Here is an 18,463-nt window from a genome sequence, read left to right as displayed (position 1 = left end):
CCCTCTTGTCGTGGCCGCTGGAAACTACATACCCGATCCTGTAGACCGAATGGTAAACAGTCGACGTCGCCCAAAACACGTCATTACGGATCCTCCCCATCCATTAACGGTGCTTTTAGGCACCACAAGCACCGATCACCATCCTCGTCGAACCCGTGGCTTGCGACGAAGGGCTCGACGAGCGAATTAACCCATAGACACAGCCCACTGAGTTTCTCGCCGGATCTTCTCAGTGGGTCGCGTTTCCGATCCGGTCGTAGATTCTGCGAATCACTACTCTTGCTAAGGTCAGTGTTAGAAACACTCCGGTTTGAGCCCCGTGAGCTCACCTACACACGTTAGGGTGAAGCTGAAATAGCTTCTCAAGGCTATCAGCATAGGTAGGAAAAAAAAAAAACTAGTAGTAGGACCTCTTGTGAGTCCACGCGGGTAGGTACCACCACCCTGCCTATTTCTGCCGTGAAGCAGTAATGCGTTTCGGTTCGAAGGGTGGGGCAGCCGTTGTAACTATACTTGAAACCTTAGAACTTATATCTCAAGGTGGGTGGCGCATTTACGTTGTAGATATGTATAGGCTCCAGTAACCACTTAACACCAGGTGGGCTGTAAGCTCGTCCACCTACCTAAGCAATAAAAAAACGCAATATATTTTATATTTTTTGTCGCGAAGTGTACGTTGTTTCTGATTTTAAGTGCTGATATGACACTGGGACTTCAACCTTCTCACAATCTCTAGTTTCGAACCCAAAAACTTGCACTACGCACAGTGCAACTCAAATTTTACCTTTCAGTCTCGAGGTGGCGGGTAGCATTTACACTATTGACCAGCTTTCCCAATCTCCCCTTAGTGCCATGCCCCACTGTACCGTTTCTAAAATTTTTATGCCCCCCTACATAATTTTTGATATAAAAAAATTGATTTGTTCACTTTAGAAACATAAATGATAAATGATTAGTTTTAGGAAGAAATCACTATGAAATTGTTATCAAAACACAATAGGTAATATTTCAGAACATAATCAAAAACTGAAATTCAAGTTCAAAATCATTTTAATACAGATTTTCTATATTAATTTAGTGCAATTGCCCCCCTTCATTATCAAATTGCGCCCTTGTGACGCGTGGGTCCCACGTTGGGAAACACCGCTATAGACTGTAACCTGGGGTAGCCGATGTTATTGTCATCAGAATCAGTGTTAATGTTGTCGACAATAAAAAAAAATTTTTGACGACTTCACAATGAAAAATTCCCAGTTTGTGATCCAAAATGTAGAATTGATGGTCATTTATTTAATTACTAAGATGAATGAATGAACTCACGGCCTACCAGCTTCTAAGTGTTAAATGGTTACCGGAGTCCATAGACATCTACAACGTAAAGCCGCCACCTACCTTGCGACAAGATTTCAAACGTCTCAGTTTTTATAGTACAACGGCTGCCTCACCCTTCAAAACGAAATGCATTAATTACTGCTTCACGGCAGATATAGGCAGGGCGGTGGTACCTACCCGTGCGGACTTATGAAACATCCTACAACTAGTAATAAGACATAGTAAAATGTACTCTTTGGCCGTAACTATGTATAGTGTACGACTAGTGTATTTTCTATGACCGTGACCAAGACGACACGCGCCATTTTGAATATTGACAAAACATCTACCAAAAGTCATTGAAATTTTACCTGTGATTGAAAAAAATAAGAATTTCTATTTGTATAATAACAATGGCTTGCAATGAAAATGTGGTGAAAAACATAGCCAACGAAGTGGCCAGAGAATGCCAAGCGCAAAATGTGGCCGTGGATCCCGATTTCGTCATATACTTAATCGATTTATTGCTGTTAAATCCGAAATACGGGAAATTGTTCACGAAAACTATAAACAGAAACAATTTACAGTTCTTCGTCGGTGATTGTGTCGATCTGCTGATACGTGAGTATTCCAACAAATATTGTATTTTAGCTAAGGACCTTTTTTAGAGTTTGGCCGATCCCTAGAGTAACATATCTTACCGTAGCGAAAGAAGTGAACAATAGAGCTCTCCCATAGACACAGCCCACTGAATTTCTCGCCGGATCTTCTCAATGGGTCGAGTTTCCGATCCGTTAAAGCACGTTTAGCGGCGAATATCACGCACACCAAACCAGGTCGACAAGTAATTAGTAAGCGGATACCGTTGCTTGTGAACTGATAATCTGCCCTAAGACTTCTTGAAAACTAATTTGGTGGTAGGACGTCTTGTGAGTTCGAACGGGTAGGTAATGCGTTTCGGTTTGATTAGTGGGGCAGCCGTTGTACTGTTAAAAGTGAGACCTTAGATCTTATGTCTCAAGGTGGGTGGCGGCATTTTCGTTATAATTATAAATGTCTACCTATGTCCAGCAGTGGGCAGATAAAGGCTGATGATGATGATGATGATGATGATGAGCTCCGGTAACCACTTAACACCAGGAGGGCCGTAAGCTCGTCCACCCATCTAAGTAATAAAAACAAATAAAAAATAGTAGTAATTCTCACCCTTAGGTGACAGCACGTCGATCAAAACATTAAAGATGCAATTTACAATTCAAACTAATTACGACAAGCTACAAAATCTCATCGACAAACACTTGGACTCCATCGACAACTGTCTCCGGCCTTTAGTTAACGAAATCCTCGACGAAGAACCGAATCCTGATGATGAAGCCCAAACGAAGAAGTTGTTCAGGAAAATATCCATATTTATCATACTCGCTAGTGGTCTGGGTAACCCAGGAGTTATAATCGTTGGTTTTTTTTTCGTACTGTTATTCTCCTATTAGGCAGTTGTAGTTACATTTGACCTAAAATTGCATAACGAAACGCCTGTCTAATTTTCAAAGTCTTTGAAAATGGCAAATCAGCATTTACTGGAAAAGGTTTAAGAGAAGTTATAAAAAATAATATTTAAAAAAAAAAAACAAAAAAACACGCTTTTTTACAATAAGTTTATTTTCTTTCTTTTTCAGTTGGATTTTCTACAAAAGTGTGTTTTTTAGGTTTTTTTTTTAAACTATTATTTATTTGCATTTTTTAGTTTAAGTAGCATTGTGTATCATAAATTATTCATTATTGTATTTAAATTCAGGCAAATGCAACAGTTTCCAATTTGCTAAATGAAAAAAACAAGGTGCTTAAATGAATTTGTTGTTTTGACTGTCGAAAATAAATAAAGGGTCTAACTGTTAAAATATTAAGTACGCTAAATTTCGAGTTAATCCGACATTTTGAAGGGGGTCAAAATTACAGTCAAAGATTCCGTTACATACGTACTAACATACGTATGAAGCTAATAAAAGCGTATTATAAACAGCGTGGGATTGTTATCGATTCTCAGAGGAACTAATCAGTAATCATACGTTCTAATTTGAGGCTTAAATTTTATGTCTTGAGATGGGCAGAAGCATCAACATGCTTCTGTCCACATTCGATGATAAAATTAGTAAAAGAGAGACATACCATCAATAACTACCGCCGCCTATAGCCTGGCCAGTGGGACTAGTCGAAAGCGCCTTAGTTCCGACGACCCATAACCTTTTCTGCACATAACTTACCTTATTTTACAGACGTTAAAGGAAGGGATGGCAGCCTTAGAGAGCGTTTTCTCTTGGAACGACTTGAAGATGTTCATTGCTTTGCCGAGGAACGAAAAACTGACCCAACTGAACGAGCTGATGGAGATCGTGTCGGGAGTTAGGATCTTCAATAGAGACTGCAAGAAAGGTGGAGAAGGGATACCTGATCGTAAGTAGAAATTGTCTTTCAATTGAATTCTTTCGGAAGAGATGTGATTACTGGTGGTAGGACCTCTTGTGAGTCCGCGCGGATAGGTACCACTACTCTGCCTATTTCTGCCGTGAAGCAGTAATGCGTTTCGGTTTGAAGGGTGGGGCAGCCGTTGTGACTATACTGAGACCTTAGAACTATATCTCAAGGTGTGTGGCGCATTTACGTTGTAGATGTCTATGGGCTCCAGTAACCACTTAACACCAGGTGGGCTGTGAGCTCCTCCACCCACCTAAGCAATAAAAAAAAATGGGAGACATCATTGGCTCTATGGTTGACTATCATTGAGCGCGCGAGAAGATTTCCTTGAGGTGAATGTAGAAGAAGTAGAATGCATGCACAAAGTTCAAACTGTTTTAAGACCCTACACAATCATTGAAAAGGATCAAGGACTATATAAGCTGTGTTAATTAGTGTTTTTTTTTGCTCCCGATTAATAAAGTATCTCGCGACCTAAATGGTCTTAGTGGCTAATACCTAAAGCTCGTCGATATTATAATGTGAATAAAGAACTAAATATTCTGTGACAAATTACACACAATTATCTGGCCCCAAGGTAGGATTCTCTGTGTACCACGGGACCCAGAAACAATATACTTATATATTAAGGGAAAATATAGAAATTAAACACCTAACCTAACCTAATCTAAACTATTCTAAACAAAAGAGCAAATATACTTATTCATATTCATGTTTGCCTGATACGAGAATCCACACCCAAAATCCTTGCCCATGATGTATAAGTTGGGGTAAAAATATGCAGGGTGATGACACTTAACCTTGCGCATCATGGCTACTATGGCTAATATGGCTACTATCAAGCACAGTTTTTTATCTTTTTTATCTGCCTCCGGGATTTTAACCCAGGCATATTCTCATCGCTTGGTACGAGTGCACTTGGCGTCTTATGGTGTAAGCCACGATTACTTCGCCAAATATACGCCAAGACAATTCTAAGTTAACGGAAGTGCATCGCGTACTATTTCTTTCTAGTGCCTTTTGACTTGGTGGATGCGGGTAAGGCTTGCCTGACGGCCTTGTCGAATTCCTTGATAACTGTCATGCAAAGAGTCAACACGCTCACCACGGCCATCGAAGACACTGTCGTGATCCAAGATGAAACTGGGAACGTATTGATCGATGTTAGAAGAAACAGCGGACTGTCGAAGTTAGTATACGTTATGAGATTTATCGCAAACTTTGAACAAAATCTAAGAATATCCTCTCTTTCAATTAGAAAATATACACAATGGCGTGATATCGTTTACTACAAGCGTGTCAGTTTTTATGAGCTAACACAAGGACTAGCTCATAGATCATGGCTCATACGTGATGTTAATCAGTTACCGGATCTCGTAAACGCCACAATATGAATACCGCCTATTTGAGACCTAATCCTAGGATTGAGGACTCAATTATATTTGTATAATATAGTTGTCCTATCCTTCAAGCCAAAATGCACGATTGCTTAGTGGAAAAAAGAAGCAATAAAAATGCTCTAAACTTCGTAGATCAGCCACAACAGATGTAAGGCACTTTCAACCAATCACTATGGTCAGTATCCACTTCGGATAGACGGTTGACAAAATATTGTTGTATTTTTTTTTCTACCTATGCTGATAGCCTCGAAATACCACTTCAGCTTCACCCTAACGTGTGTAGGTGAGCTCACGGGGCTCAAACCGGAGTGATGCTAAAACTGACCCTAGCAAGAGCAGTGCTTCACAGAATCTACCACCGGATCACCGAAAACACCGTTAATGGATCGTTGTTGTATTGTGTTTCAGTGATGATTACAATGAAATATTCCAATTGTTAGCGTTCAATCGACAGTACGAGGTGTTCACTAGGAAGCTGCTGTGTGACGTGGAAACGATGTTACAGAGAGGAGCGCATTATGTTGACCGAGTGAAGAAAGTTCTCGAAGAGTTACACGATACCGTCAAATATAAAACCGCCGTCCCGACTGTGACAGTCTATGTGCGTTATTCCTTACCTTTAATTATATATTTCATTTAATAACTTGGAACAAGTTTTTTGCCCATTTAGCTGTCAGTAGCTTCGGGGGGACTGTTCTAGCTTCACCTTTTTGTTATTGTTAAACTCATAGGGCTTAGCTGGAAAGAGTCTGGCTTAGGATAAGCAGCGCTTCGTTGACTATACCACCTGATTGAAAAATCACGCCCACTGAGAAGATTCAGCGAGAAACTTAGTAGCTTTTACCCCCAGTGATGAATGAGTGGGTAGCAATACGATCTCACGTATTTTTATAAAAAAGCTACAAAAGCGAGAAAGCCCTTCAACATTTTTTCAACTTTTCTTGCAATTTTTTTTTAATTGTTTATGTGGGTGGACGAGCTCAGAGCCCTCCTGGTGTTAAGTGGTTACTGGAGCCCATAGACATCTACAACGAAAATGCGCCGCCCACGTTGAGATATAAGTTCTAAGACCTCAGTATAGCTACAACGGCTGCCCCACCTTTCAAACGCATTACTGCTTCACGGCAGAAATAACCAGGGTGGTGGTACCTACCCGCGCGGTACCTACTTATTGTAATATGGTGCAAATACAAATAATACATAGAAAAAATTGCTCTAAAGTCAATGTTCATTCGTTTGTTCCACCACAGCCACTCTTCGCCAAGCTCTGGCAGACTTGGCGAGCCATGCAAAACACCATGTACCTGGTGTCGACGGCGAACCGTCTCATGTCCGTTCTGACTAGCATACAGGAACAAACGAAGATACCGTACAACGTATTGGATATCATGCTTAGTGGCAAACAGATACTCTCTGACCAGGTACGTTCGTAAGCCCAAAGGTCATTGGTGCCGCGGTCCACGTCATCTCAATTTTTTTTATTGCTCAGGTGGTTGGACGAGCTCACGGCCCAATTGGTGTTAAGTGGTTACCGCAGCCCATAGACGTCTACAACGCAAACGCCGCCACTGAACTTGAGAAAAGAATTCAATTCCGCAGTACAGATTCGAACACTGGCACATTGCCATCGCGCCCTACGTACAAACCGGGCGTCTTAACCTTTAGGCCAAGACAGTTGACGGTTAAACAATATAACTGAGATCTCGACAAGTCTCAAAATGAGTGACGGCACACACATTGCATAGGCTCCGAAAACCACATGACACCAGGTAAACTTTTCTTTATTGCCCTTGTAAGCATACGAGCATACGGCCCACCCAATGGTGAGTGGTTACCGTCGCCCATGGACTTCAGCAATGCCAAGGGCAGAGCCAAGCTGCTGCCTACCGTTAAGTACTCTCAACGAGTCTTGTTTGAAGAAGGATTTGTCATAGCGTTCGGGAAACACCGTAGAGGGGAGCTCATTCCAAAGCTTAACCGGATGGTACGTGGCAAGACTGTGAGATAGTTTACCCATTGCAATACCCAAGTCAATCAGAATAAAACAAAAGAATAATAGACATAGTGATGTAATATTAGTGGTTTTGACGAAACTGCTTCACTATTTTAAACCATCAACTTTAACATAATATTACAAATAAAGTTGCCTACAGGAACGCATGTGTGGGCGCATCAGTATGGAAGACAGATTATCCCTCGGTGCTTTGAAGAATTATGTCGCGTACGATAGCTTTTCCACACCGAACGATAGATACGTCCAGGTATTAAAATTTATGAATCATTTAACCAAAGTTTAACAAAACCCCTTACATAATTAAGCAAATTTTACTTTGTACCTAGTATTGTAAAGGTTAATGAGATACTTTCTTATTTAGATTTCTATTAGTGTTGCGGTATATTGTGCGCACGCAGGAGTATTTACCACCATCTACGAAACAATGACTTATCGTTGACTACAATGACTATTTACCTTACTTGTTATTGGCGAAGACGCTCCCGTTGGAAGGAAAAGGCTCGTAGGCCTTACAGAAAAAATACAAGCAGTTACTAAATGTACCAAATAACTTAAGTTCCTAGGTTTCTGTGCCGTGTGCCTCGGCGTGGGTGCTTTAATCCCGAGCAATATGAAGATCGGTCTCATCAAGTGTCAGGGACGACGTTATGGATTCTGTAGTGTCAAAATGGCGGCCAAATTCAGCAAAGACCCTCAACGGTACGACTTTGCTATTATAATTTGGATACATTAGATGCCTATATACCTACAATCATTTCAGGTGTTAATAACATTTTAAAATTTCCAATTTGTTCAGTCTGAGCGCATTTTATCTGATCCTCCAGATCTAGTCTTAGTTCTTTCAGGCACTCCAAGCACCGGTCACCGTTCCCATCGAACTTATCAAATGCAACAAAAGTCGACCTGCGACTTATCTTATAGACCAAACCCACTGAGTTCTACTGGTGGTAGGACCTCTTGTGAGTCCGCGCGGGTGGGTACCACCACCCTGCCTATTTCTGCCGTGAAGCAGTAATGCGTTTCGGTTTGAAGGGTGGGGCAGCCGCTGTAACTATACTTGAGACCTTAGAACTTATATCTCAAGGTGGGTGGCGCATTTACATTGTGGATGTCTATGGGCTCCAGTAACCACTTAACACCAGGTGGGCTGTGAGCTCGTCCACCCATCTAAGCAATTCGCCGGATCTTCTCAGTGGGTCGCGATTCCGATCCGATGGTAGATTTAGGAAAGCACTGCTCTAGCTAGGGCCTACCAAACCGTAGTTGGAATAGCCCTTTAGCTTACCAAAGATTAGGTATGGCAACAAAGTAAAAAAGCCTTTTTTTTATTGATAGGATGAGTGGACGAGCTCACAGCCCATCTGGTGTTAAGTGGTTACTGGAGCCCATAGACATACAACGTAAATACGCCACCCACCCTGAGATATAAGTTCTAAGGTCTCAAGTATAGTTACATTTACAACGGCTGCCCCACCCTTCAAACCGAAACGCATTACTGCTTCACGGCAGAAATAGGCAGGGTGATGGTACCCACCCGCGCGGACTCATAAGAGGTCCTACCACCAGTAAAGTTGACTCTACAATTTCGAGTACAAGAAGTTTACAAGAAAACATATTGATATGGATGCGCTACAACTGGATAACGAGGAAGAACTGCTAATCGCGATATAACTCGGTCACTGTGACAAGTGATCCAATTGACATTGTTAATAACTTTCGGCTAGTGTGCGATTTCAGACTATTTTTAGGTACGTGAATGAAGTTTTGGAATACGCGAGAAACAATCCCCATGTTATAAACCTGCTCAATATTGTGGAAGATGCTTTTAGCGTTAAAGACATTGATAATCTGATAACGAAACACGAACCTAAAAGTATGTTTTTTTTAATTATTAATGTGGTTTTTTTTTAAATAAATGAAATAACAGTATTTCCAGCCAGCACTGAACACATTTACTTAACGGAGCAAAAACTATGGAGGCTAGAGGTAAGGAGCACCATTTTGCTTAGGGCATAAGTTGAAAATTGTCCACCTGTAAACAAACAAGTTGTTGTTGGAAGACTCACCGAAATAGCGCTAGTGTAGGAAATGGAAATGATATGAATACAGCAGTTTTAAACAGAGAGAAGTGTGGTAGTTTATGACGCTGATTTTAAAATCCTTCCACTAGCTACTATGGCGCCACCTTAATTGGCTGTATTTCAGTAGACACTTTTTAATACACTGAGATGGTCCTCCTTAGTTATATCCTTCATGGTAAAAACGTATCAAAGGTCGTAGAAAAACTATCGAACAATAACGCCAATAAAAAAAAACATGTGTGCAATTCACACGTGGTAGAAGTGAAACCTTCAAAAATTAAAATACAATTATCCTAAATGTCTAAATATATGTAAAATTTTGTCATTCGTAAATAATTGTAAATCATCTTTTATAGTATGAGGTAGCGCCCTCTGTGAATTTATATTTTAACTTCACATATAATGTGTTCTATTTCATTCTCTCGCCGGTTGAATCCTATACATTTATGTGTTTGTGTCTCTATGGACTTATTTTTTCGTTTCATCGAGTTTGAAATCACAACGATTCTAAAGTTTCACTTCAAAAAATAAGCTAATATGTACCCACTTAACACAATTTTAGTTTTAGTTTTAGGCAGTTTTAACCTTTAGATATGAACCATGCTAGTTTAAGTATGTATGTGATAGTGGAAATGATATTACCATACTCTGATCAATAGACGATAACGCAAACTAAAATAATTAAATTAATATTCACTTAAACAAGTTAAAAATGAATTGGTTTGCATAAATCACTTACAGCTAAGGTCTCAGATAAGGACATTCAAACAGTAACACATCCGATAGAAGAGTACATCGAGAGGAATTATTCCTGGGACCTGTGGGAGTGGAAACGTCGAGCGTGCAAATGGGTAAACAGTATTCATTCAATATTAAATTATCAAATTGTCAATGTCAATCAGAATTTATGTATCACTCTTCTATATCGTTCCCTTATTGCTGAGGATCGCGACCACATGTTACTTTCCTGCACGGTGTTCGGTCATGGGTAACACGGACCGCGTAGTATTGATTACCACCAACCGCTTTCTTAACCAGATCTGACCATCTGGCTCGTGCCCAAAGCTCGCTTGCCTTCTATGCGACCCAAAATTATGAGCTTCTCTAATTCATGTCTGGGAGACCGCCTGCTGTGTCCGAAGAAGCTCATAACACGTTCTTGGCAAATGGCAGAAAGCCTTTTTTTGATGTTTAGCTTTATTAAAATGGACTCGTTAGTTGTCATGGCAGTCCATGGTATTCGTAACATCCTCCGCCACACCCACATTTCAAATCCATCGATTTTTTTTTGCCGTCGCGGCTTTTCATGCACCACGTCTCTGCTCTGTAGACGCATATGGTAAAGACCATTGCCCGCACTTTTATTTATGCACACTCTTAACCCTCAGACCCAGTCCACTGAGTTTCTCACCGGATCTTCTCAGTGGGTCGCGTTTCTGATCCGGTGGTAGATTCTGCGAAGCACTGCTCTTGCTAGGGTTCGTGTTAGCAACGTTATCAGGTTGGAGCACCGTGAGCTCACCTACTAGTTAAGGTTACGCTGAAATAGCCTCTCAAGGCTCTCAGCTAGGTAGGAAGAAAAAAAAGCACACTCTTAATATCGTTTCAATATTCGATCAGGCAACAATAGTGAACAGTCGTACGCATTCGACACAAACTGACTACAGTCATCTGAGGTCCGAGATACATTGTCAAACATTTGAAAATCGCGACAAATCGCTTCAGACCATGAAGAGTGCCGGAATTAATACGATTCCGAATAAGGTATTCGTTTGGGGCTTGAGGGGTCGAATCGGCGATGGACAGCACGCGATGAACTTAGCCGTGGAACATAATGTCGAAAAGAAAAAAGGTGAGTTTCTTCAAGTTTAGCTGCAATAAGCCACGTCTGAGGCGTGTGTGCATTTCCGACAAGACGTCATTTCGGATCCTCCTGATCCACGGTGATTAACGGTGCTTTTATATACCTCAAGCACCGGTCACCGTTCTCGTCGAACCCGACGAAGGGCTCGGCGAGTAAATTAGCCCACAGACACGGGCCACTGAGCCGCCGAAATTTCTCTTTTCAGCGGGTCGCGTTTCCGATCCGGTGGTAGATTGAGCGAGGCACTGCTCTTGCTAGGGTTAGTGTTAGCATCGTCGTCAGGTTTTATTTCCTTTCCTTGACGTGTGCTAAAAAGAAAAGGTGTAATTGATACAGCCGAACCCCTGCTACCGTAATACGAATAAATAGTCTGTGATTGAGTTCGTTGATCTCGCGACCCGCGAACTACGGTTTTTTTTTTTAATAGAGATTAAGCAAGATCTTTCCTTCTTGAACATAACGAATGATGAGCTCTAAGGTTCAGCCTCTCGATAAATACTCAGGAAATCGTTTTACTACACTTTGTAAATCTAAAGTAGCATTTGATATAAATAGTAACTTAGAAACGTAATCTGCTGTTAAATTAACGAAAAGAGAATCTCCAGTGATGTCACTTCAAATAAAATACGCGTGTAAAATAATGTGTACCGTGAAACATGATGAAGATTTATACATGATTTGAGGCGGTCATAGACAATAATAATGTTGCCACATTTGATAATGGGGAGTACGACCTCGACCAGTTTTGTTGTTGAGCTTAGTAGGTAATAATAATTGAAGACATGAGTGGATGAAGGGAATATGTACAATTTTTGAGATTTTACATTGAATTGAGGTGTAATGTGCCTATAAACCATATTAGACCTTAACACTCCAGGTTTAAAGGCTATTTTTAGAAATTGCATGTGATGAAGGAGTTATGTACGAAGAAAAAGTACAGGTAACAAAAGTTTGTTACCTGTTTTCTCTAAATTAACAAATAGTATCATATCCCCTTCATCCACTTATGTCTTCAATTACTACTTCGGGCGATAGTTCTCGGTTTATCTACTATTAGCACTTATTAGTGGTGATTCGTTCTCGCTCACACATTACTGTAAGCCAGATCTGTCTGTCTCTTTCACTCAGTCTTTTCTCGCACTTCATTATTTTATCTATGATTTCTAGAACAAACAGCCTCAGTGTGCACGTGGCCATGTGCGGGATATAATCGCGACGAATCTACTAGCACCGGCTCTCTATCGGACGAATACGTACAATTTTACAAGCCGGACCTTGTTGAATAGTATATTGGGTTTTATGTTATCTTTGGACGAATAAAGAAAAGCAATTTAAAAAAAAACGTGTTTATTATTTCTTTTTGACAATTTCCGACGTTTCGTTTTTTTTTTAATCTGGGCGACAAATGAATCATAAGACGATTTACTGGATTCAGAACAAATCTGATTCCAGGTGTGGCAGGGGAAGTTCAATGAAACAGAAGAAACATTTAAATATCTATGACTGATAGTCGCGTGAACACAAAGGCTCAGCACGGATTCGAAACTTCGAATAATACAGTGGCGTAGCGTGGTGGGGGAGGGGGAGGTGTTGCAGCCCCAATTTCACAATAAATAATAAAAATATTTGTACCATTACATATTTTTATCGCTATTACAAATTTGAACCGATTGAACTAGTAACACCGTCTATACTAACTCGGGGGATTCCCCGTATTTTATAATAGCAAGGAAGTATGTGATGCTTTGACAATCCAAATAAGGTTTTATTGATGGTTGTATATTTAAAAAAAATCTAGAATTAATGTATAGTATACATCAAAGTGAAATACCTAAATAAAAGGGCGGCAAAATTGTCTTCCACTCCGGGCGGCTGACACCCACGCTACGCCACTGGAATAATATCAAATTATCTATTGTACACAATATAATGGTTAATTATCTTCTCAGTCTATGCAAGTTCTGTATGGCATCTCTCGCGAAGGTTATGTCTTCAGCGCGTTGACGGAGAGACCTCGCCTCCTCGAGGAGGGCTTCGTGTGACTTCACCAAAACTGATAAAGACTTGGGAAGTATAGTATCGGGAATGCTCAGCTTATTGTATTTAACCTAAAAAATAATAACATTTGTAATACCTCCCTACTACTTACTAGTTCGTGACATTAATATTTTTGCCATTATAAAAATAAAAAAAATATTAAAAGTTAATGATTTCCCTATCTTTTTTGTTTGTTTACATCAACGAGCTTGGTATTAAGCGGTTAAGTGAGCCCATAGATATCATAATGTGAATGTGGTCACAGCCCCTTAACACATGACTTACTGGTGGTAGGACCTCTTGTGAGTCCGCACGGCTAGGTACCACCACCCTGCCTATTTCTGCCGTGAAGCAGTAATGCGTTTCGGTTTGAAGGGTGGGGCAGCCATTGTAACTATACTCGAGACCTTAGAACTTATCTCAGGTTGGGTGGCGCATTTACGTCGTAGATGTCTATGGGCTCCAGTAACTACTTAACACCAGGTGGGCTGTGAGCTCGTCCACCTATTTGAGACCGGTCATCGTCTAGTTAATATAATGCATACAAACCTTTGCCTTAGTACAGCTTTCTTCATAAGAAACTACCTTTTGCTTGAGCTGTCTTATGTAATCCTGGACATTATCTGGCCCGGGGTTTTGATTAGACAATGACTCCCTGGACATTTCCAATTCCCTTCTCAGTTCATCGATAAACTTTTTGTTCTTCTCGATCCCTCTCTGTAATTCTAGATCTTTGTGTTTAAGTTTCAGAATCTCATAGTCATCTTCTAGATTTTCTGTAATGTCTTTCGTTTGCTCTAAGGATATGGAGACGTGATCTAATTGGTTTATACCGAGTGATGATTGGCTTGCTGCCAGTTTGTCGAGTAGCTGTTGGTATTTTTGGGGTAATGCGTCAATGCGTATGTTGAGCTTCGCTAGGGTTTCTGATGCAAGGTTAGCTGGAAATTATTAGGAGTAAAGAATGAAAAGTTTGAAGAAATGTTTTTTTATGTATAATAACATTTATCTTGTATATTTTTATCACACAGAGTTTGTAGACATATTTTTACCACATGCTCGCAAAATCTGGTATGATCTAACCCTGCCCAACCTTGATGTATCGTCAATACTCATCCACCAATTTGTTTTCCTTCAAACTTAGTTCGTAAAGATCAGAAGGCACCAGCAAATTAAATGTGCCCTGGATAAGTTTGTGAGCAACAGTGGCCATTTAATATCAGATAGGCTGTGCATAGCATTATAGAAAACCTAAAGTACATGAAAGCTATATTTTGTACCGTATGTTCCATGGGGAGTGCTCTGAGGAATTGTTCGAGATGATACCAGCATCTCGTTTTTACCATCGCACCGCCCGCCACCGGAGTAGAGTTCATCCATACTACCTGGAGCCACTGCGGTCATCCACAGTGCGTTTCCAGAGATCTTTTTTGCCACGTACCATCCGGCTATGGAATGAGCTCCCCTCCACGGTGTTTCCCGAACGCTATGACATGTCCTTCTTCAAACGAGGCTTGTGGAGAGTATTAAGCGGTAGGCAGCGGCTTGGTTCTGCCCCTGGCATTGCTGAAGTCCATGGGCAACGGTAACCACTCACCATCAGGTGGGCCGTATGCTCGTCTGCCTACAAGGGCAATAAAAAAAAAAAAAAAAGCTAATTATTTTATCATATCATTTATGGAAATAGTGGATGAACATGACAGAATGGGAAGTAGGATTTTGTAGCATTTAAAATATATTTTTATTATTTAATATCAATTATTTATATATTTTAAACTGTATTGTTACAATATGTCATAACAAGGAAGCCATTCAGGACACATTCTTTAAAAAGTGTTTTTTGGCATACTAAAAAAAGGATATTTCAAACTTATTTATTCAAGTTACATAAATTTTCAAGTGGTTTTATTTGATTAAATTAAAACACTACAGTTGTTATTGGGTCTTAAAGGTCTCTGGCACGGTACTGGCAATGCTGAACTGGTGGTGTGAGTGTAGTTACAACTGATGTATCTATTTTATTTGATTTGGTCACAGTGACGAATGCCAGGTTTTCAGTAGTAACAAAAAAAAATTACACTAAATTGTTAATATTTTATATTTTAACAAATTTATCAGCTAATGTAGTGTTATCAAAACTGGGAAATTTCACAATACTTTCAATCTTCTTCGCTACATTTAACATCAGTTCTTCGGAAAACATCGGCCCCATTAGCTGCAGGGATAACGGAAGACCATTTTTAGATAGTCTGATCGGTATTGAAACTGCTGGTATTCCGGCCATGTTTGCTGGTTGTGTGCAAAAATCTTGAAAAGCACATTGATCACGATTATTCTTCAATGAGAAATCTTCATAAGACGGCGCATCAGACAATGTGGTTGGTGTCAATAGAAGATCAACTTTATCCTCACCATTGAAAACTTTATTGAAGTCATCTGATATAAGCCTTCGCAGTTTCAAAGCTTTAATAAAATATTTGTTGTAGTTTCTCGTCAGTAGAAAATAGTTCCCTGTTAAAATCCTAGATCTTACCACTTCGCTGAATCCTCGTAGCCTCGTTGACGCATACAATTCTTCTGTGGAATATGTCTCATCAGTTCTAAGACCATATTCAATACCATCATATCTGGCCATGTTGCTTGCGACTTCACACTGATTCAGTATAGAATATACTACTATTGAATCTGAGGAATATGGCAAAGAGACTTGTTTTACAATACAGTTTTCTTTTTCAAGTATATCACTAACATAGCTCCACGTGTCTATTACTTCCCTATCCATCCCCTCACAATGATATTCTTTTGGTATACCAATCTTTACGGATGACATATCAATATCTTGAATTTCTATTGGTTTATAATCTCGTTTAATAGTCGTCGAGTCTAAGTCATCAGGACCTGCCACTGAATTCAATACGGCAACACAATCATCAATATCTCTTGTCAGTATTCCTGGTACATCCATTGAATTTACTAAAGGTATTAGGCCATAACGTGACACCAGGCCATATGAGGGTTTTAACCCAACAACACCACATAAAGCTGCTGGATTCCTAGTTGAACCACCAGTGTCAGAGCCTATTGCGGCTACGCATGATCCGGTGGCCACGGCAACAGCGCTTCCACCAGAGCTGCCACCAGCTATTTTCCAGTTATTTCTTTCGTACTGCCATGGGTTCCGGGTTGGACCGAATATGGAATCGATGGTACCGGAGCCCATTGCAAATTCGTCTAAATTACATTTTCCTACCAAACAAGCGCCGGCTTTCCTCAATCTTGCGTATACCGTAGCGTTGTATGTAGGAACGAAGTTTTTTAGCATTTCTGAGCCGCATGTCGTCGGTATATTACTAGTACAGAAATTGTCTTTTATTCCGATGGTAATACCGTCCAGAGTCTTCGGTTTTCTGTCGACGTAAAGTCGTTTTTCGCTTTCGATTGCGTGACTTTCTGCTTCGTCGTCAGTTATAGTGGTAAAGGCATTCAATTCGATATTCTGTATGGCCTTTTGTAGACACAAATCAACAAAACTTGTCGGCGTTAGTATTTTATCACGATACGCCCTGTGTATCTCTTTTATCGTGTAAGATGACAATTTATTCATTATTTTTGTTAATAAATTAATATCGCATATTCATAACAAGTAGCATAGACAATGCATTACTGAGGTTAATAAAAATATGATCTGAATTACAGCTGATATTAACGCGGCTAAATTTAAAGAATGGTTTCGTTTCTCAGTCGGATTATATTATGTACCTTATTTTGAATTTATACACTTACCTTCTCCAATATACTCCTCAATTTCGCGTTTTGTTAAATTATCTATTATTTGTTCATCGTTTTCAAACGTTTCTCCTGTGACCGTCATTTTTTCACGATATGCATCACAGTTTTTTCTGTTACGGTACATTTTAAAATTGACAAGACGCAATTTTTTTTTTATTAACTTGTCCATCGTATAGGCAAAGGGAATATAATTCATAATTCGTTTGCATCTTAAGTTAAAGCCACGTCTATTGTCTGAAAAGTAAAAGCCCACTGAGTTTTTCACCGGATCTTTTTAGTGAGTCGCGTTTCCGATTCTGTAGTAGATTCCGCGAAACATTGCTCCTGCTAGGGCCAGTGTTAACATCACTCCGGTTTGAGCCCCGTGAGCTCGCGTACACGTCAAGGAGAAGCTGAAATAACCTCTCAAGGCTATCAGCATAGGTAGGGGGAAAAAATAAAAAAATAAAAAAGTGAAATGAAATAATTGGGTGTAGAACGAAAGAATATAGAATTAAATGAGATAACTTAAGACAACACTCTAGGTATCAGGGAATAAACTCTCGGTAAAATGGTAGGAATTTCCTGTAAAATACGGATGTACACGATATTTTTGAAAGCAACCTAAAAACCACAATCGCTTAGGTTTGTTTCCTACATTTATACTTTTTTTTCTTTCTTGTGGGTAAATGAGCATACGGCCCACTTAATGGTGAATGGTTAACGTCGCCCTTGGACGTCAGCATTGCTAAGGGCAGAGTGAAAAAAAGATCCAGTTGTTGATTCAGCAAAGCACTGCTCTTGTTAGGGCAGGTGTCAGCGCAGTACCAGGCTGAGCCCTGGGAGCTACAGGTCATGTGAAACTAACATGACCTATCAATGTTACTAGCAAGAGGCCGGCCAAAAAAAATTTTTTATTATTTTCTTCATAGATTGATGAACATGGGTTAGTTTCCCTTGTGAGCAGTCGTGGAGTAGCAACGACTACTCACAACTGAAAACCCTATTCAAACCTCCTTTGGGCATAGTTGTCTCAGGCATTAAGGTGAACTTTATTACGGCAGCGGGTGATGACTGAGTTTTTTTTTTTTTTTTTTTATTGCTTAGTTTGGTGGACGAGCTCACAGCCCACCTGGTGTTAAGTGGTTACTGGAGCCCATAGACATCCACAACGTAAATGCGCCACCCACCTCGAGATATAAGTTCTAAGATCTCAGTATAGTTACAACGGCTACCCCACCCTTCGAACCGAAACGCATTACTGCTTCACGGCGGAAATAGGTGTGGTGGTGGTACCTACCCGTGCGGACTCCCAAGAGGTCCTACCACCAGTGATTACGCAAATTATAATTTTGCGGGTTTGATTTTTATTACACGATGTTATTCCTTCACCGTGGAAGTCAATCGTGAACATTTGTTGAGTACGTATTTCATTAGAAAAATTGGTACCCGCCTGCGGGATTCGAACACCGGTGCATCGCTACATACGAATGCACCAGACGTCTTATCCTTAAGG

The 18,463-nt window shown here is 40.2% G+C and overlaps 3 protein-coding genes and 1 long non-coding RNA gene across 4 annotated transcripts in view; 2 read left to right on the top strand and 2 right to left on the bottom strand.

Annotated features, from left to right (window-relative positions):
* LOC149499796 (uncharacterized) overlaps positions 1-18,463 on the top strand; it is a 588,308-nt gene that overhangs the window by 558,180 nt on the left and 11,665 nt on the right. The gene's annotated exons all lie outside the window — the stretch shown is intronic.
* Positions 1,641-12,479, top strand: LOC114241510 (cilia- and flagella-associated protein 206). The gene is made up of 12 exons (XM_028172357.2): positions 1,641-1,932; positions 2,524-2,765; positions 3,585-3,762; positions 4,798-4,972; positions 5,592-5,784; positions 6,434-6,604; positions 7,337-7,444; positions 7,754-7,896; positions 8,946-9,070; positions 10,020-10,129; positions 10,899-11,130; positions 12,310-12,479. Exons 1-12 carry the CDS (start codon positions 1,725-1,727, stop codon positions 12,426-12,428), a joined length of 2,004 nt encoding a protein of 667 aa, XP_028028158.2. The 5' UTR covers positions 1,641-1,724; the 3' UTR covers positions 12,429-12,479.
* Positions 12,473-17,120, bottom strand: LOC114241551 (uncharacterized). The gene is made up of 3 exons (XM_028172410.2): positions 16,963-17,120; positions 13,729-14,120; positions 12,473-13,250 (listed from the first exon to the last, which is right to left on the bottom strand). Exons 1-3 carry the CDS (start codon positions 17,090-17,092, stop codon positions 13,080-13,082), a joined length of 693 nt encoding a protein of 230 aa, XP_028028211.2. The 5' UTR covers positions 17,093-17,120; the 3' UTR covers positions 12,473-13,079.
* On the bottom strand, positions 15,262-16,946 carry GatA (glutamyl-tRNA(Gln) amidotransferase subunit A, mitochondrial). Its single transcript, XM_028172409.2, has one exon. The coding sequence runs from the start codon at positions 16,781-16,783 to the stop codon at positions 15,275-15,277; it is 1,509 nt and encodes a 502-aa protein (XP_028028210.2). The 5' UTR covers positions 16,784-16,946; the 3' UTR covers positions 15,262-15,274.

This window comes from Bombyx mandarina, chromosome 26 (assembly GCF_030267445.1).
Source record: "Bombyx mandarina strain Sakado chromosome 26, ASM3026744v2".
Classification (NCBI taxonomy): Eukaryota; Metazoa; Arthropoda; class Insecta; order Lepidoptera; family Bombycidae; genus Bombyx; species Bombyx mandarina.
This window is presented reverse-complemented; position numbering and strand designations above follow the sequence as displayed.